This window comes from Parasteatoda tepidariorum, chromosome 1, assembly GCF_982258835.1.
Source record: "Parasteatoda tepidariorum strain Cologne lab strain chromosome 1, Ptep-v5.0, whole genome shotgun sequence".
Lineage (NCBI taxonomy): Eukaryota > Metazoa > Arthropoda > Arachnida > Araneae > Theridiidae > Parasteatoda > Parasteatoda tepidariorum.
This window is the reverse complement of record NC_141755.1, coordinates 136,654,480-136,676,094: the sequence shown is the minus strand read 5'-3', so window position 1 is coordinate 136,676,094 and position 21,615 is coordinate 136,654,480. Positions and strand designations below refer to the sequence as shown.

The window sequence follows — 21,615 nt, the reverse complement described above, 5'->3', positions numbered from 1 at the left end:
AACTTCGTGATCGCCGATGTTACCTTGTTCTGAAGGCAATCTATTATTTAAAAGAATATATAAAGAGGAGTTTCTTCATTAATTAGATAAGTTTTTTTTTAAGAAAACTTTTTTTTATTTTTAAATTTGAAAATTATCGGAAATATAATTTAAGGCGCCCATAAAGAATTAAATTTGTTAGGTTATTTTTTTACTTTCTTTTCATTTATTAAAATCCTTTTGGATAAAACTCCTATTAATTTAATAGGTTTTATTACTGATTTTAAATTTATAAATCTTGTTGTTTTTATTTTTAGAAATAAAGTTAAAACAAAACTTATTTTTTGTCATTTGGATTTGGACATAAATCACTCAACTTTGTTTATTCAAAAAAATTTGAAAGGTTAGTGTATTTTATTCATTTTTTTAAATCATTTAGCACTTCGTTTTATTAAAGAGTATAATAATTTTTTTTAAAAATATTCTTTTCATATTATTTGTTAATTAGCTAAATATATTATCGAATATCACAATTCTTTTGATCTTATTTTTAAGAAATTAAACCTTACTTTGTTTTTCGTTCATAATTAGGTCATTATTCAATTTAATTTATTTATCTGAAATAATAACAATAAAAAATACTGTTTTAAAAGCCTTTTTTTTCTAAAATTTATTTAGCACGTTGTTTTAAACATACAAATAATTTTTAACGAACTTATTTTTTAAATTTTCTTTCTATACTGTTAGGTAAATATATTGATAAATTTCAATTTTATTTATCTTTTTATTATTAATTTTTAAATTAAGAAATATTTCATTTATTTGCGTAATCATTTTTAGAAAATTTAACAAAACTTGCATTTACTTTTTCATTTAGAAATTGAACATTAAGATCGAACTTAATAATTATGCAATTATTTATGCATAATAGTACAAGAAAATATTAATTTGTAAAAAAAGTTTTTAACACTTTGTTTTAAGCGTATTAGGAATTTCTAAACAAACATTTCAATAAATACTTTAAGTAAGATTGCATTGTAGTCAATTTATTTAATATCTTTCCTAAGCAAAACACATATATCTTCAAATTTATAAATTGATTTAAATCAATCTGAGTATGGAGTCTTGATAGAAATCTGACTTTCTGTGCCTTACAAGTAAATGAAATTCAAAAATACTATATCGTGATGCAAAACTGACGATGCATCACGATATATAATTTCTAATATCGCCCAGTCCCAGTTATATGTGATCAAAACTGAGTGGCAACAGCACGAGGAGGTGAATAATGTCACTATCACAAGTTAACTTTCAAATGTGGACCATCCATCGAAGTAGTTTAAATCGAAGTGAGCTTTTCTGTCAAGGTAGACATGTTCGCATCACGTTCGGGTCACCAATTTGGGAAGTGTTGTTATCGACACTGTCAACCTTCATCTAGGAAAAGTTGTTGGACTGTGGGACTGCTCACGAGTTTCGTGTGATTGTATTTACGATGGTTGCAGAATTTACATAGTAATAAGTAGAGCCCGGATCTTGATGACCTAAAAAATCTCAATTAATGCCCTTAAAAAGTGCAAAAAATTCCCCATAAAAAGTGCGAAAAATGCCCTTAAAAATGAGAAAATTGCGCTGAAAATGCTTTATGACATGACTAAAATAAAGTAAAAATATTGAACTAAAACAATGTTTTACTCATTAAAATTATTATGAGTCATTACAAAAAATATAAAGCAATGCAATACTTGTTCATTAAAGTTTGAAAAATATGTTTTATATCCTAAAATAACAAAAAAAGGAAAATATATTGACTCCAAAACATTTTCATTTTGTAAAAAAACTGTAATGAATATAACAACTTCCATCTCATAATATTACTAAATATCAGAATTACGTTGGATTATTAAATTTTCTTTGATATTTTGAAATGTAAACGAGCGTTTCTTGTCTGAGTGTAAATTTTTATACCTGGAGAAGCTTCTTTCAACGTCTACTGATGTTATTGGTGCGTACTTGAAAAAGACGGTCTCACTTACTGACAATTATTCTTCAATTTGAAAAGATGTTGCTTCACCTGTTAATATCTTAGAGATTTTCTTCATTGTTTGGAAGCCAGTGTAATAATAAAAAATTATAACAAAGTAATAAAAATTGGAAAAAATTAACAAAAAATTTAAAAAATGCTTTAAAATGCAAAATACGCCGAAAAATTTAAAGAAAAATGCCCTATAAATCTAAAAAAATGCTCTAAAGGACAAAGAATGTTCAAAAATGCAAAAAAGAGCAAAAGGCATCAAAATCCCGGCCTTAGTAATAAGAGTATTGAAAGAAAGGCGTATTCCTTCATTTGTGTTGCCATTTCATATCATTTTGTGTTGTCCCTTGTTTTAAGAACTATCATACAAAGACTAATATTTGACTTATTTCATTTGCCCAAGATAATTCTGGATAGTAAACTAATTTTAAGTTAAATGTTTCTTACATGTAAAACAAATTCAAATTTCAACTTCAAACATTGTGCTCTGTTTTAGTTCCTTGTATTTATTAATAAAATAAAAAAAATCATGTTGATTTTTTGCATTTTTTCTTTTTTCAAAATAATTGGAAAGGGAAGTGGTTAAGTTACTTTAATGCTTGGGTTTATAAAATATGATAAACTATCCAGCGATTTCAAATATTTCCATTTAGGGGAAAAATATTACCAATTTCTTAATAATTCTTAAATAATATTATAGTAGATCTTTATAGCACAGATTTTAAAATATGAGGCTTTGCATCATGCGTTGTGTAGAAGTTTGTGTTATTTGGATCGTTTGTGTTATTTGGATCATTTTACATGTTATTAAGCTTACTTACAAAACATGCCAATGTATATCTGCAACAGATTTACTTTAAAATTCTGTAAGATAAACTCGATACAAATACTTTGAAACTCAAAAATATGCACCTTTGAAGTGGATGAAATTCTTTTCCATTTACAAGCGTATGTGGAATTGAATCACAATTCAAATCATCATTTAAATTTACTTCTTTTTTTTAAATTTTTTTATTTAAATCAAATGTTTTTTTAAATGTAATCACTGATGTATAAATTTACAAAGCATTGTAAATATAAGATTTAAAGTTTTTTAAATGGTTTTAATAGTTTTGAAATTTTAAAAAATTACCTTTTTTTAAAGTTTGATTTGCTTAATATATAAATTAAGTCATTCTATATAGAAATATTTGTCAAGCTACAAAAAAAATAAGGTATAAAGAAAGAATTTTTTTTTTTTTAAATTTCAAATGTAAATGAGAAATTTATTTATTTTTGTTTGTTTGCCTATTTTTCAGTAGAGTTATGATGCATTTTTATTCCATTTTCAATTAATTTGAATCAAGCATTTTCAAGTATTATATATTATTATAAAACAATGTTTAAAGCAGTTATATAATTTGAAATGTATTGTTATGATTCATTTTAACAGTAATTCAATTATGTTTAACTAATTGTAAACATAAATTTTTAAATATCTTTAAAAAAATCTTAAAAGTCTTAAATCATATGTACCAGTATATATTCCTTCAGTTCCTTAGAATTATTCATTTCATAACATAATTAAAGTCATCCTTTTAAACTAATAAGATCAGTTTTAGTTCATAAAAACTTAATCATTGGAACAAAAACTAAACAGGGTAATATTTTTTTTAATATTCACCGAATAATCCTCAGCAATTGTTTTCTTTCTTGTCAAAAGCCTGAACTTTCATCAAATTTAATTTTTTGATAAATTTACATTAAAATTGCTCACTATTTTTTTAGCATCTTTGTATTCCAATCGTCTGGTTGCGTTCTTGCTTCAAAGGTTGGAAAGTGGAAACGAATCTTATAAAATTGGAGCCCTTTCAGACATTTGATCAACTCATCTGGTAATTCTTGCTAATTGATAATCAATCATCTTAGTTCATTTTAATATTTATTTCATTTTTAGTTAAAAATTTGATGTATATTAGAAACTCATATCTCTGGAAAGATTCCATTTATTATATCAGGCATCAAACCAGTGTTAGATTCTTCAAATAAGGTATGTCATATATTAAAGAGAAAACAACATAATAGACATAAATGAAAAAAGTTGAAGGCATACTCCATTGTTTGGTACTATAGTACGGACCAGCGATTCACAAAAAGTGTTCTGTGTACAGGGTTGCCACAGACTACTAAAATGCGACTATTTGCTACTATTTTCGGCCTTAGGCGACTATGGCTACTTTTTTTTGCCTGAAAAGGCTAAAAAAGCAACTATTTTCTGTACTAGGCGACTATTAGGAGACTTTTTTACTCCTAGCGAAGTTCAAAAATGAACTTTACTTTTCAGTCCCCTCACTAACATGTACTTATTGTCGCCTACAATGTGCGTAGTACAGTTAAAACAAATAATTTTTTTACAAATTAAATAAAGAATTTAGTAATGTTTTGATGCTTTTGATTAATTTAACATTAGTTCTTAAAGCATTTTTTTTTTTAATTTTTTATTAAAATTCTTTCATTGCTTGTTTGTTTTATAATTTTTTAGATAGTCAGTATCATCACAAATAAATCTTTAGTCGATTTTATTTTCAAAAAAGAAAATAATAAAGAAGAAATATTTTTACATTTATTAAGTACAGAATTTGACCATTAGTTAATACTACTTTTTATTATTTTAAATAAAAGAGGGTCTAATGATGTTTCAAAAGCATGATTGTTTTTTCAACATATAATTTTAAAAAAAATATTTTTCTTTTCTAAAGTGAACATTTCTTTGGTTTGTTTTCTACTTTCGTTTTTTTTTCTTTTAATTTTTAATGCATGTATGTAAAATTTTGTTGTAGTGTTATTTTTAAACCAATAAATCATAAATCATTTTTAATTTAAGAATAATGAAATAAAACTTGGGTTTGCTTTTACTTTGACTTCTTTATTATTTTAATTGAAAATATTAAGCAATGATATTGATGTCATAGTGGAATATGTTTAGAATTAGTATTTTCTTTTGTAATAGATTAATTTCTTTTTATTTATTTTTGATTGATTTAAAGATTTGCCATAGGTAATTTTTGAACATATGCTAAATTCGCTATATCGCGATATATCTCGATTTAAAATTTCTGACATCACCCAGTCCTAATCATACTATACGACAAATAAGCTATAATTTTAGTTATTTGGCTACTATTTTTGATAAATTTTTGACTCTGTTCAGGCAACTATTTTCGTAGTTTTAGGCAACTATTTTCTTTCTTGAGACTACTAAAAGCAACTATTTTTGTTCCTTTTTTGCTGTGACAACACTGTATGTATCCCTAGGTTTCCATGAAAGGGTCACAGGAGCTATGGGCAATGAATTTTTATTTTACCAATTATAATTTTTGATCATGAATAGTCCACTATTTATAAAATTTTTTGTTATTTTCATTAAATTTTTTAAGTAAAATGGTAAAAATATATATATTGATAAACAATGTAAAAGATGTATTCATGAAAATTTGGTTTTTACTACTTCCATCAAACTCTTCAATTCGAAATAAAAATTAATTCAACATTGATGAAATTTGTTTTATTGATAAGAGATAACCATTCTCAACTTTTATATCAATCAATTTTCCTTTTTAGCTTCAATGAAAATCTTAATTCAGCTTATTTTGTTCACTTTTAGCTGATGCATTCGTTAAAAACAAATCACGAACTAGACTAGATGCCATTTTAGATCTGTGAACTAAACTGTCTAACATAAAACCTGATTTTAAGGCTTCAACAATGATAAGACAAAAAAAGTAATTCTTCACATTAAATATTTTTAAAATAATTGGTAGTCTCTCTTTAGTTTTTTGTTCACAACTGCTAATGAACTTTATTTGTATAGTTGAGACTTTGTCAAGCAAAGATTGATCATTTAGGGCTCCATAGCTGAAAAAAATTACAAACTACTTATACAAGTATTGACTTCAATTACAGACGTTAAAAATATGGAATTAATGATATAAAAGACTTATTAAATTAAATCTTTACAGTAAAATTGAGAAATGCAAAAATTTGTCAATAAGAAAAAGACTGAGCGTTTCAAGTGGGTAGTAAATTAAGTTGGAGCAGAAATAAATTTTAAAACAAATGTAACTAACTAGTTTACAAATCTTTTCATTTGTGCTTATTACGTAGTTTATTTATTTATTTTTCTCTGTTTTGTTAAATCTTATTATTATTCTTTCTATTGATGATATTTTAATTATAGATGAAGGACTCATTTGTTTAAGGAATATGCATTTATAAATTTAAATTTTTTGTTATAAATCTGTTGTTGCAAAGTTGTTCATTATTTTTTAAATATTAACTAGCCTGATTTTTTTTTAAAAAAAAGGAATTGAATAAATATAAAAGAAGGATTTTGATTCTAATTACCCCATAATTTAAAATATTTTTGTAATATAATTTGAGTCATTATTTTCTGTATTATTATTTTATATATTATTATAAAATTTATGCTTCTTATAAAAACTCTTATTGCAACGGCCTTTCATTTTTGAGAACTAATGTCTAAAGTCCCATTTCATAAATACGATGTTACTTTAACTCAACTATTCATTCCAATATTTCATACGAAATCAATTTTAACTTTTTTTTCATAATCAGGAAAATAACTTTAGTTGCAAATGTTAAACTATTTATGCTACCAAAACAAGCTATTTAGAAGGTGTCATTTAAGCGTCAAAAAATATTTAAAAAAATTATTGGAATCCTTTTGAGGTTATAGCCCTTTTATTAATCTTTAAAAATCATTTGTATGCAGAAGCTTTTCTCAAACCTTGTTTCGTATGCTATTTTTTTTAAAACTTTATTTGTTTATGTAATAATTGAACATTTGAATTATGAAAAGTTAAGTTTGCTTTTATTTATAATTAGTTTACTTATGGGCAAAGTTTCATTCAAAGAAATTCATGCTTATAAACTTGTATTTCAAAGAGGCTTATTCAGAATGTCCTTCATGAAAAAGACTCTCATGCAAATATCTAAATTATTTAATGTATAAACTAGATGAATACCCATTTTTTGCATGGAGTAAATTAAAAAAAATAATGAATCAGTACTGAGCAACATTCCGAATTAGTGCTCAAAACAGAAAGATTTATACCTACACAACTGAAAAGCTTAGTAAAAGGACTAGGAAGTGACATTTTTGGGTGAATTGATGAATCAGAGAATATAATATAAAGTGATTGCATCAATATGGGTATGTTTAATCTAACAGAGTTTTTGCTTGCATTTTTAATTAAACGTAACCAATCCACATTAGTTTTTAGTAATGCTTGCATGATTTTTATTTTAATTTAGTTCAGTGGTAAATAAAATAAGGCAAATAACTATTTTCCTCTATTTCAAGAAATTGGTAATTAAATAGTTCCGATGCCACTTTTTCATACCCTGATTATAGTTTCTCTGAATATGTCACCTACCTGGTTCTTATACTAAATTTTTCAATTAATAAAGCTAAAATAATTTTGCTTAATTTTTAACTAAAAGATATCAATAGGTTGCATACTCAGAGTCCCTTAAACTGTTAGTTGTGTTGTTTGTCTTATTTCTTAATGAATGCCTATATGTAATGCTCCTGCTCAGAATTACCTGCAATTATAAATTTATTTATATTTATCTGATAAATTTATCTATAAGTCTAATTATGGAGCTATTAATTGTTACTCTTATTATTGATTATTATTGTTATTATGAATTATTGTAATTATAATGATTTTTGTTATGAATTTATTATAATTATTATTATTATTATTATGAAATTTACTTTACCATTTAGGTGAAGAAAATGATTGCTCAGGCTATAGTGACTTTAGCTCATCATGATAATTTAAAGAAAGAAGGTGGTATTGATTTGGTTTGGCTTATTATTCATCAATGTGCCCTCTCGGAAGATCCACCTGTAAGTTAATTTCATTTATAATTTTCTTTCTTATACCATTTACACACATTTGAGAATTGTTGATGTTGTTATTAAAAAAACTTATAAACTTTTGTTAACTGAACATTTAAGCACAGAAAGCTTAACTTAATAATTTATAACTTGCGTATGAACACAGAAAGCTTGATTTTTTATCTCTTTTGTACAATTGAAATAGTGATTTGGTGAATGAGAAGTCGCTCAAGAAAGCAACTTTTACAATCTTTATCTTCAGTTCTGTACAAAATTTGTAAACATTTATGGTAAGTTTTTGCTGACACTGAAAGTGCCGTGTTAGCAATTTCGTTTGTGTTTTTTCCCACATTGGTTTTAGAAACTTTGTCTGATTCCCTAATAACTAAATTTGCTTTGCCTTAAATTATACTGATATGAAAAATTAGTTGAAAAAACATGATTGTTAAGAAAATATCGGTAATTTAAAAAAAATCTCTTGTGAATTACCATTTAATTTCAATTAACTGCTATTGAAATTTATTCGCAATAATATTCAAATTTTTGAACATATTTCTTAGATTTAAAAATATATATTTTAGATTTAAAATTTTTTTTCATCTCTGATTGCGTTATTTTTTTCATTATTTTTCACAATTAATGATTCATTGAATAAATTTTATATCTGATATATTTCAAATATTTAATTTAAACCCACTCTTACCTGAGTATTTAATATTACCTGGGTAAGATATTTTTCTTTGTCTTTCAATATGCATAAAAATTAGATTGATATAAAATGCAGTGTGCAAAACAGAAAAGAGAATGCCTGAATAATTTTTGATTTCATGATTGGCCATACATAGGTATAATCTTAATGAATCCTTTATTTTCATCTATATTTTTTTGTTACGACTATGACTATACAACACAAACACTAACATGCATTGATTCCAGTACCAAATGTTTTTGGTATTGGAATCAATGCATGTTATTTTTTATCTTTGGCAAAGAAAATTAATGTGGACCCCTCATTTGAAAATCTTTTCCAGTATCCGAATAAAAATTACTGAGAACTGTTTAACTACAATTAATTTAAAATGTCTAAAAATATTTTTAAGTTTATCTCAGCATTGCTTTTTGTAAGTACAGTAACAACCACTAATAAAATCAATGAATTATGTAATCATCTTCTTTTTGAAATCATGTATGTAAGAGTGGAATCATAACAATATCAAAACATGCTGAAATCATCCTCTTATCAAATTTTTAAAAGTCAAATTTTTGTTTGGGTATACACTTAAAATAATTAAAATCTTTTCAATTTTAAGTTGCAAAAGCAAGTAATTAAAAAAGTTCATCGTGCCACCAACAAACAAAAAAAAACTAGATGGGGATTAAGCTAAGATAGAAAAGGAAAATATTGAATGTTTTAAAAACTTATATAAGCTTTCCAACTCTATTGATTTTTTAATATTAAATCTCACAAATCAAATATGCTAACATTTTAAAATCCTTTTGTAAATTATAAGAAAATATAGCTCATGTTTAATTAAAATTCATGTTTAATATAAATTACAAATGTACTAATCAATTGAGCTTTTACAGTATTTGTTAAGTTCAACTTTGAAATTTATTTGTTAAGTTTAGACATTTTGGTTTATAAAAGCGGCAGGCTTTTGAAATCAAACATTCTTGGTACAGACGTTATTTTAATAGGCAGTGGGCTCTATACTTTTTACCAGATTATACACCAGCTCTGTTATCATGAAATGAGTCACTATTATCCATTTATTTGATTGATTATTAATTAATTGTCTTATTACACATGGTGCTTAGCGATTTTAGAAAATGCTTAAAGGTACTTATTTTCGATTTTCGTTTTTAAAAAATCCTAAAATTGTTTTTTTTTATGGGGAGTTTTAAAAAAATGTGCTTAATTTTTTCCCTTTTAGAAAATGAGATTGAGATTTTTTTTCTTTACCATGTTGCTGCGAAGCAGGGTTTTCACATTGTTCGATTCAACGTGTTTACAATTCATTCAACCACAATCCATTTCAGCGTACCGGTCCGTAGGGTGTGATAGCACCAATCATGTTACATATTTAATGAAATACTTGGGAGTCGGCGTGTGCGTCAACTAACCTGGATGCGATGAGATTCTTGCACTCTCATGTGCAACTTAACTGCATTTTGCTAGATATTCTCTGTTTCAGGCTTTATTTTACTCCTTCTAATATCGAACCGAAAAATCTCTTGATCATTTTATAATGGCTAATATAATCAGGCAAAGAGTTTGTTGTAAGAAACTTGTTATTTTATCATGTTAATGTATATAGTGCTTTCAACTATACTTTGATAGTGCTTAAAAAGATACTTATTTTTTATTGGAGAAATTTGGCTATGCACCCTGATCTAGATTACTCTGAATTTTATGGTTAAATTTCTTGTGTGTTTATTACTGTAGAGTAGAAGGCCTGGTGATCCTAGTTATGTGAGTAATGAAGCTCTAAGGGCAATGTGTGAAAACGTCACGCATTTGTTGACTACAACAGTTGAGAATATGGAAAATGTGAGTCATTTTAACATTTTGGATTACTAGAATTTAATATTTTAATAAATTAAAAATATAAGCCACATAATTTAATTTAAGAATCTGATTGTTGCTAAAATTTATAATTTTTGATTTTATTAAAAACGAAACACTTTTGATTAGAATAACATAAATCAGCAAGCCAAGGCCCACAATGGGCTGTTGTGTCTTAAAAGTAATCAAAAGTATTGCCTTTATAGTTTAAACTTCATGTGCGTTTAATTTAATTATAAATGCATTTAATTTATAATAATTAAATGAACAGTTTGTTTGTGTGTATGTCTCTTTTATAATACCAAAACCGTTTCTTCTACCACCCTGAAATTTAGACAGCAACTGCAAGGGTCTTTTTAGCCCAAAATCCTAAAAATCGTTCTACATTTTCGATTAAATCGCTCAGGAGCAACAATGCTAAAATTGGATTTTTTTTGTTTTATATTTTGTTACAATACGGTCTTATTTTATTTTTCAAATGTTATAAAAATAACAATTTTGAAGTTTTCTAGCCTATAGCTTTTATGATTTAAAAATTCCATGTTTTTAATAAATAATTATTTAATATTCCTTATACCAGCTAAATTTCTCAATGATTAAAGTGAACATGTTAGCATGCGCAAACTACTCAACCAAATGAGTTTTCCTAAATTTATCTGAAATTACGTCTTTATTTTGTTTATCATCATAAATGGCTCGACAGCTCAGGGTGGCCCTTGGTCTTCTCAAGAAGTTTTTTCCAGGCTAACCTTTTTCATGCTAATGTTTTCCAGTTTTTAAGACCAAAAGGTCTTTTTTAGGTCATCTATCCATCTCAAATTCGGCCTGCTTATTTTTCATGTGTCAACTGGTCTGGTATTGAAAACTCTTTTTGTGATACAGTCTTCCTCTATTCTGATGACGTGGCCTGCCTGATTTGATTTTGTTTATAGTTATGCTTTCAAAAAGAGTCTGCGTAAAACTAACTAATAAAAAATCAATAGTAATTGAAATAAAAAATAATTTGTGTGCTGAAGAGGAAAGAAATTAATGGGGAAATTGCACTGATTTGTTTAAGAAAAGTAAAACAAATTGTCATACTGTGATTGACGCCAATTATGCTTAATTAATTTTGGTTCTAAAAGAATTTTAAGCTATGTACTAAATATGATATGGTAATTTGAAAAATAAGCTATGTACTAAAGCCCAAAATTAATAGAGAAATGTTATTAATTCGTCTAGCTAGATAGATTATAATATGAACATAGTGATTATAATTGTAAAAGTTTCTTTTCTAAATAATTTAAAAAATCATGTTTCTGATTTACTTGTTATAAATCATGTAACAGTATATATCAAAAGAAAAGGAATGTCAATGTATGTTCTCAGTAGTTTTTATTTGCTAAACTAGTTTGTTTCTCAAGTAATAATTGTCTCCTATGTGAGCTGAATAAAAATATAATTCATAGCTTTATTTTTTCAATTGGTAATTTATCTTTTTACTAAATGTTAAGTATCGATGTAATCATTCATTTATTAATAAATTAGTACACAATTTTATGTCAGCACATAGTTATTTATTATCTTAAATTGTCTGGAATTTATTAATAAACGATTGCACGAGCGTAAAATTTTTTCAAGTGGAAATTCAGCTTTTTTGCCTTTTGGGCAATCTCATCTCTGTTTTGCAACAATACATATACACATTTCATTGAGTTGAATTTAGGTTATAATTTTTGTTCAGCTTACCAGCTTGACTGTGGTGGCTCTTTGATACTCAAACCTAGTTGTTCAGTTGTTTCCACTACTGAATTTCAGTACTCAAATCTAATTTTTCATTAATTTATACCTCTGAATCTTTGGTACTCGAACCTACTCTGTTATTGGTTCTTTCAGAAAAATCGGCATAACTAGTTTTAAAATTTATTTTATTTTGTTTGATTATTTTTTTGTACTGTATTGTATTTTTTCCATGAAGCATCATTATAAAAGAAATTCAAGATTTTAATTAAGCCTTAGATGTGTTCTCTTGTTTTTAGTACACAACTTTTGATAATTTAAAAATTCTGTGTTGAGATTTTTTTCAAAGACTTAGGAATTAAGTATTTATTGTTGAGCATAAAATTAGTATAAAATTAATTAGGAAATATCTTATTTTATATTTTCTATATTATAGGGTTATGCATTCCTTCAAATAACACTATTTTCATCAAGCAAATCACTGAAAAGCTTGCTTAAAATGCATCCCATTTAACTCTGGAATTTCTTGAAGAATGTATTCAAGGATTTAGATCTTTAACGATTGAGCTAAAACATTTGTGTTTGGAGTATATAACTCCATGTCTTCCCTATTTAACAAAGTATCTTGAACTGTTACAAAAAGTGATTATTTCTTATTTTCTACTTTTTTTATATACTTATTGTGAAATAAATGTATATTACATCCTTTCATGAGACTAAATGCTTACAAATATTTATGTATTAAAAATTATGTTTATTAATTGATAATTCCATTCTCTTTTGAAATTGCTAATTTTATTTTATGTAATTTAGCCTATAATTGATTTTATTTAATTTTTTACCGATTTCATTATATTTTAAATATTGAAAAGAATCTTAAAATGGCATTGAAATGAAAACATATTTCTTTATTTAACAGATTTTTCAAGCATAATGATGATAATAAACGTCAAAGAGTTGCCATGATTTTAGACAAATTAATTACTCTTTTATTAAAGAAGTAGAGGTAATTATTTTTTGGAATTTTATTATTTACTTCCTATGCTTAAAAACCACCAAACTTTAATTCAGACTCACATTATGTTTTCTTATTCTTAGCAAAGATATGGGGCAAGCAAAGATATGGGGAAATATAGGTCAAGTATCTGATCTTCTTGTTACAGTGCTTGATAGTTTCATTAAGGTAAGATAAATTTAGATACTCGTTTAGCAGCATTTTTAAACTCCGGTTATTACCAATGTATGATTTGTGTTGATAAAAGTCTAAATAGTAAAATTATAAGCAGTTATAGTGTCAAATGATTTACATTTATACTATCTTTAGAAAAGCTGTTCTTCCCAAAAAAATTTACTTGTTTAGTGATTACTGATGCAGAACTAAATATAAATATCAGTTGCCTAAAACTAAATATATTATATTTCTTTTAAGCATTGTGATAGAAACATAATCCATAAAAAGGTTAGTTTAGAATAGAGAATAAAGTAATAATCATAAAGTAATAACCCAAGTAGCACCTAATATTAGATAACATCAGAAAATCGACAAAATCTAACGTTATCTTGCACAACTTCTAATATTAGAAAGATACAAGAGGTCGCTGTTTGCTCAGCATTATATAATATTGGATTCTATGCAAACTTATGTTATCTAGCATTCGCCATAATATTATTTTGCATTAGTTTTGATTCTATATAATATTAGATTTCGTATTTTCTGATATTATTTTGCTTTGCTTTTTATTTTTTTGGAGTAAGCAAGAGGAAGACATGGATGGTAGTAGAATAATTCGGCGATACAATTTTTCTTAATTTTCTGTATTGTTGTGAAGCAGTAAAACACAGAACAATAGTTTTATGTCATTCCATGCATTATTTACTTAGCAATACAGAAATACTAAATAAAATTATATTAGCGAATTCTGCTACCTTCCATTTTTCTCCTCCTTACTCCAAAGTATATCTTATGTTCAGCTGATTTTTTTGAATATTTCAAACTTAATTAGGAAATAATATTTTATTGCAACTTTTATTGATATTTTTTTCTTTTATTCATACAATGGGTTTTCTGACAAATTTTATATCATTAATAATTTTTAAGTCTTCAATTTTAAAATGTACTCTTAATTTTTTTTAAAAAACTGGGCTCATTTTATCAAAATCTCAATTTAATTTGTTAGTTTGTAATACATATATTTTTTAAATGTGTAACTTCAGCCATGTGTAATTTCACAATTATCATTCATTATTTATATTCTGAAATTATATAATAAAAACCACACTATATAATTATCAAGTTATATATTTGCATTTGAACTGAGTGGAAATTTAAACTTAAAATTTTTTCCCTTTGTAATATTAAAATTGTTTGATTTTTAAGTGGACATTTCTTGTAATAATTGACACAATAAAAAACAAAATTTAAAAATATTCAAATTACTTACTTCAACAAATTTACACATATTTTTTCCCCTTCTCTTTTCACTGGAATTGCTAAATGGAGAAATACTTACGTAACTTTATTCTTTTAGTATTTGAAATTTTATTTAGCAAAACACCTAAGAACAGAACTTCAAAGCAAGGTAGAAATTTTTCCAGGGAATGAAACCGGGAAAGCAACTAATATCATGAAAATTGCTAATATTTTTTATTATGTTAAAATAACTTTTATGGGCACATCAGAAATTTTCATCAATTTGATAATTATTTAAAGGTGTTATGTTCGATTAAACTGACAATCTTAGCAAAAAATTTACATAACATTTTAGTTTCAAAACTGTTAGTAAATATTATGTGTTATCTAAATTAAATTTGCACAAACATATAATTGCATACAAGAATGAGACGAAAAAATAATAAAATTTTTTACATTATCTTTTAAAAGTTGCCTTTAGTATTAAAGATCAAAATTTGACTACAATCAATTACTCTTTTGAGAAAGTTACTATAACAAAATGGATTTTGGATTAAGACAATTCCATTCCTAGTTTTTCTCTGAGTATATAGTATACGTTATGAAGAATTAGCCTTAAAAAAACATATATTATGCATTTAAAAAAGTTGCTTTTGCAAAGAACCTTATGTATAAAAATTTAAACAAGATTCTTCTCTGATTTAAATTTTCTGTTTTTACATTAATGTAAATAAATGTTCAACTAGATTTTAAATATTAAGCCAAATAAACTTTTACTATTATCATTATTTTACAATTACATTAATTTAAACATCATAAAAATATATATACACTTATCTCAAATTTGAACTGCAAAATTGAAGTAATAAATACAATGCTAGTAGTATAATTGCTCATAAGTTAGAGTTAATGTTTAACAATGATGTTAAAATAAAATTGCTTCTGATATCTTTAAAATTTCTTGAATTTTCATAATACTAAAACATAACTATAATGACTAGAAGAAATTACACAATGCAGTAGTTAAGAATAAAAAAATTAATTAAATCAAATCATGACAAACATTTCGCTACTAAATTATTTTATTTTAAAACAAAATACAATATAAATATAACTTCACTCAACTATAAAAGCAATACATTCTTATCATCTTTGTTTAATATAAGCTTATCGATATTCTTTTGTTAAAATATAAGTTAAGAACACGTATTTGTAATTAAATAAAATAATTTTTATTTTTATTTCAAAAAGCAACAGTAGGACCATGAGTTATCATTTTAATTATTATTATTTTTAAATTTAAAAAAATTCCAAGCCTTTACAGTAATTTCATACAGTTTAAAGTTTTTCTCCAATTCAATTTTTTGTTTTTGAGCAACTGAACTATATTTCAGAGCAATAAACTGAAAATCTTTGCTTTGTGGAAAGATTTTATAAAATGGTCCGCAACAATTGCGCATATCACACAAACACACAGCAAGGATGACTCGCACAGGGATGCACCTTTCTTCAAACTTTCAGCTCCGGCAGATTTAAAGAGAACCTCCAGTCGTTTTATTTTCTGTCAGGATCGAATATATGGCTCCCAGTTTTCTACCAGAATATTAATTTCCGTTTGCATTGTACAGCACCCAAGCTCAAAAATGAATAGCACCTTCTTGGTAGATAAGCTTGTTTATCCAGCAGACGAAGCTGAAATTATAAGAGAAAAAAGTTAACTTTACATTGAAAACACTAAATTTAAATCTCTACATTACTTTATACTGAAAACATCAAGTTAGTTAAAGTAAAATTAAAACTATTAAGCATTGAATATTTCTTTAAAATTTAAATCATTTCATTTGAAAATGTTTACAATTTAATGGGTAGATTTCCGTAACAATACCTGCACCAAAAAATCTCAGTATCACCGAGCAAGAATAGAAAATTACTTCACTTATAACCGCTTTCAAATAATAATTTTATTCTTTCTTAATTATTATTTTTTTTTTTAAAAAAAAGATTAAGTACAATGACACTTAACTATTAAAATATTTTTGTACATTGTATAAGCTCATAGAGCCAATAGGAAATGTTCACATTTTTTTTAAAAACTTCATAGATAAAAACTACCTTTTAAGCACTGTTCTTCATTTAATGTAAACACACTTTGAATAGACCATATTGTTGCTTATTTTTTAACTATTTGCTATCATTTATAAATTAATATGATTAATCATACATCAAAAGCATCTGTCTATATTCATGAAATGAAAATAAAGATATTTAACTCATCATTTTACAATATATTAAACAGGAAATTCAAATAATGTAACAACAGTGTTCGACTTGTGAATAAAATTTCAAGCATTCTAAAATGTAATGGTTTTAACTAAAAAATGTAATTGATTAATTAATAATTTTTTTTAACATGGCAATCTTGTTTACTAAAAATTTATTTTTATCTTTAAAATGATTTTAACTATTTTTTTAAAAAAAATCGTGGATTTAAGTCGACGAAAAATCTTATTTTCAAAATGGATTTTACACCTCCCCCCAATTGTTCGAATGTCTGAATGTGTAACAAAATTCCCACTCACAGTCATGTTTTATTAAAATATAAAATGGAGTATTTCTATCCTTTCCGATGAACAAGAAAAGTATCTTTAGAATGTAATTCTGCAGAAAAAAAGAAAAATAATTAATTTCTTTTGCATTTTTTTCCGCTATTTTATTGCTTCAACTCTTTATTTACTCTGGTTTTTAAATTTTAAATCTATAAATATGAAGATGCAGAGTATTACAGTTTTGGTTATATCTATCATTTCAATTAATGTTATTATAATGCTTTTTTTAATTTAGTGTTGTGTTTTTGTCACAGAAAATAGTAACTTCGTTAAGTAATGAAAAATTCTTGGAATTAGTCATGGAAAGTCATGGATTTGAAAATCTAAAATGTAGCAGATACTATTTACCCGTTCACCTCACTGGTGGGAGAAAGCTCTGTCCCCAGTGCCATTACGGCTCTCTTATAGATTCTTGTCTAGTTTATAGATTTTGTGTTAATATCCTTCTCAAGATTTTATAAGCATTTTAATTTGTAATGCAATAATTTATTAACGAAAGATTTTAAAAGCATTTTAATTTGTAATGCAATAATTTATTAACGAAAGCCAGCTCTAGGGTCGATGCGAGCCGGGTGCGGAATATCGTATCGATCAGCCATCGACGGGATTCGGACCTTGTTCACCTCATTGGTGGGAGAAAGCTCCGTCCCCAGTGCCATCACGGCTCTCTTATTGGTTCTTGTCTAGTTTATAGGTTTTGTGTTAATATCCTTCTCAAGATTTTATAAGCATTTTAATTTGTAATGCAATAATTTATTAACGAAAGCCAGCTCTAGGGTCGATGCGAGCCGGGTGCGGAATATCGTATCGATCAGCCATCGACGGGATTCGGACCTTGTTCACCTCATTGGTGGGAGAAAGCTCCGTCCCCAGTGCCATCACGGCTCTCTTATTGGTTCTTGTCTAGTTTATAGGTTTTGTGTTAATATCCTTCTCAAGATTTTATAAGCATTTTAATTTGTAATGCAATAATTTATTAACGAAAGCCAGCTCTAGGGTCGATGCGAGCCGGGTGCGGAATATCGTATCGATCAGCCATCGACGGGATTCGGACCCTGTTCACCTCATTGGTGGGAGAAAGCTCCGTCCCCAGTGCCATCACGACTCTGTCTGTGCCACCTATTGAAAAATAGCCCTTCTTTAAAAAGTATTGATAAGAAAAAAACTGCAATAAATTCCTATTTATTACATTACCTTAAAATATATTATTTAATAATATATTACCTTATAAAGATATATATCTATCTACATTCTTCATAATTCATAAAAGTAGCTATGAAGTAAAAATTTTATTAAAATTTAAGTCATTAGGATTATTTTTTGATGTATGATAAATTTGCAGTTACCTTCAGATCCGCCCAGCGTATCTTTTTATTTTCTCTTCGTGTAAGATTTTATTTCGTAACAAAAAAGTATTTTTTCCGCAGTAAATTGTAGCCTAGCCTGTGTCAACTCTTTAACACTTCCAACTTTATATTCGCACAAGATCACTGAGATTTGTTGCTTCGTTTTTACGTGACAACGTAATAAATAGACCGACAATACACAACTACGATTTTGCATGCAAACTTATTTCCGCAATTATAATATTAATAGGGGTTTTATACTGCACTATTTTATTCCATTTACATATGAATTAAATTAAATTAGTTTGAATTTAATTAATAAATTTATAAAATTAACATGTGTTTTTTCTTAAGTTTTTCACACTACACTTCACTACAGTTAGAAATTTATATCTTTCATAGTGAGTAGCACTATACCGACTGTCAAAAATACTTTTGAAGTTGATGAATTTACAAAAAATCAATATCAGGTAAGCAGGGGGTCTACCCTAAACTGCAAAACATGACAAGGGGTCTACGGGACAAAAAAGTTCAGGAACCACTGATATAATGCATAAAAAACTATAAAATGTACAGTAAAAGTTAGAATTAGAGAAATCTTTTTTTACACCTTTTAATAAGTTCGAAGGAATCGGTCCTTTTTTTATTATTGATGTTATTAGATAATAAAGAATTTAATTACTAAACACAAATATTGAAGTATGAGAAAATTAATTTATCTTTCGTCTGCCAAGTTTTAGAAGAAGAAGAAAAATGTGGATACTACTTGAGATTAGAGTTTAATTAGGGGATTCGTTTTTAGATTTCATAAATTAAGTCACTTCAGATTGAAGTTAATATACTAAAAAATATATTGAAGTTAATATACTAAAAAATATATTGAATTAAATTTTATGAGTAATTAGTTAAACATAAAAAAATTGTTAGTCTTTTGAACAAGCGTAATAATGCCATATTAACAATCACTACATTTAATCAGACAAAAAAAAAACAATAAATTACGAGTTCACATCTCTTTAAAAATAATTGTATTAGTTAAAAAAAAACATTTGAAACTGATGGTTTAACGGTAAAAGTTTTGGCATAATAATTTGGTCAACATTTCATATATATGTTTAATTGTTCTGATATAATTTATTAAATGGTTTTCAAATAGATCATTATTGTACAAATGTTACAGGTAAAGATAAAAATGATTTTTCGAGTACACTTGTTCGTGAAATTTTGAAGAGATTAATGGTATAATTAAAAGTACCCTTATTCAGTTACGGTAGAGATAAAGCATTTAGCCTTGGACCACACAATATGGTGGTCTCGAGAGGGTATAGCAGTCACTTTTCTGAAGTTGTCTCTTTACTCTATGAATAAGAAACAAGAGTTTTTGCAAACATTATGAATTTTAAAAGCATGTTATAAAGAGGTAAAATATTATACTTTCATTACAGGATCTTGGAAAGGTGAGTGTCGCAAAACCATTTAGAAGATGATGTAATAATTGAACGTACGCCACCCGTGTTCGTTACAGTCTCCAACGTACTCTAAATATTCTCCTACGCATTATTCCTACATATGAAAGAATAATAATATTTAAAATCTTCTAGAAACTGAAAGGGTCGCCGCATGTTATGATGCTGAACAATTCACGTCACCGGGAGGTTTGAGTGAGAAAGTTCCATGGAAAGAAGATTATTTTCGAAGAAGTAAACGAGAACTGTAAAGGCAGCCAAGTTAACTTGCTAAAATGTTTATTTATATTTTATTTATACTTGCAATTTTATTTATACTTACAATTTTATTATTATTATTTATACTTTATATTTAATCTTCTGATTCTTGTGAATTTAATTAAAATGTATTACGTGTGTGTTTCTTACTTTACCCCTAAAACATGAAATAAGGTATTGAAAAAAGAATATCTTTAAACTAAATTACTCTTGAAATATAATAATTTAACAGCATCTTAATTTTATTGATGTAATAGTTAAATTGCTATTGGAACAAAAAAAAACCCTTTTTAAACTTATACGCAATTTATGTGAGATAGTATCAAATTGGAATTCACTTTCTCATTTTGTAGCTTTATTACAAGTAATCATGCTTAGTTAGATAAGCTGTATATTATATCAGATATTAATAATTCTGAACATATTAGAAATTGATAAATTGCAATATAAAGAGACTTACTCTCTAAATAACCGATCATATCGTTAAATACAAAATATCTAACAACGGCTTCTAGCAAATTATGTAATAAATATTTGAAAATTATGGTTTCTGTAAACGAGAAAATTATAAGACATACAAAAAAAGCAAAAGTTAAATGCTTGAAAGCGATTAATTTATTATGTGAGGAAAATCTTAACTTAACCTGCCTGAAAAATTGTTAAACACTAAAATTACAATATTTATATTTTAAAAAAAGGTTTTGCAGATTTAAATAATGTTTTAAAAGAACCAAGAGCGCTGCTTTTAAAATGTTAAAAGAAGGCACATGTTTTCACTTTAAATGGGAATTTATTCTTTTGTCATCACGGTAACCATCGAAACACATGCTGCTACATGTTAAACGTCCAAGAAAATGAGACAATTTGAAGTTTTTATTTTACTTGAGTTAGAGGAATTCTAGAAGTACTTATGTATTTCAGTTTTCTATAAGGTTTTGGAATTCATACGAAAAAAGCGTTGTTTTAATACATTTTTTCTTTTAATCATTCTTTGTTTGAATTATTCAGGGTTGATTGTGCTCCGGAAAGAATCCGGAATTTCCGCTAACAGTGATCCGGAAGTTTCCGGAGATCGAAAGTCCAGACGCTTCAAAAAATCATTGATCACTTAAGTTTCCGGAAATCAAATTTTCAAAGGTGGAACTTAAAAACACAGTTTATTTTATTTGTTTGTAAGGGAGAGCCAGAGATATACTTTATAAGCTTATATTCATGATTAATATAAATTTTTTATCAGTAAATAGTTGTTATAATCATAAACTCAAGAAGAAAGACATATTTGTTAATTTTAATTACCTCTCCAGGTCATCATAGGTATGTATAAG

General features: G+C 26.3%; 1 protein-coding gene across 2 annotated transcripts; it reads left to right on the top strand.

Annotated features, from left to right (window-relative positions):
- Positions 1 to 3,769: 3,769 nt before the first annotated feature.
- LOC107443560 (maestro heat-like repeat-containing protein family member 1) lies at positions 3,770 to 13,450 on the top strand. 2 transcript variants are annotated; one of them, XR_015428692.1, is made up of 4 exons: positions 3,770 to 3,888; positions 7,806 to 7,928; positions 13,124 to 13,210; positions 13,303 to 13,450. XR_015428692.1 is itself a non-coding variant. In XM_087150053.1 (3 exons), the coding sequence occupies exons 2-3, from the start codon at positions 7,815 to 7,817 to the stop codon at positions 10,498 to 10,500; spliced, it is 249 nt and encodes an 82-aa protein (XP_087006179.1). In that variant the 5' UTR covers positions 3,770 to 3,888; positions 7,806 to 7,814; the 3' UTR covers positions 10,501 to 10,783. The 2 variants fall into 2 exon arrangements, 1 of the variants encoding a protein (XP_087006179.1); XM_087150053.1 differs by lacking the exons at positions 13,124 to 13,210; positions 13,303 to 13,450 and adding an exon at positions 10,366 to 10,783.
- The last annotated feature ends 8,165 nt before the right edge of the window (positions 13,451 to 21,615 follow it).

Coding starts and splice junctions, on each gene's coding strand:
- LOC107443560 (XM_087150053.1), top strand. CDS start 7,815: ATGATTGCTCAGGCTATAGTGACTTTAGCTCATCATGATAATTTAAAG. Junction 7,929..10,365: donor CCCTCTCGGAAGATCCACCT/GTAAGTTAATTT, acceptor TTATTACTGTAG/AGTAGAAGGCCTGGTGATCC.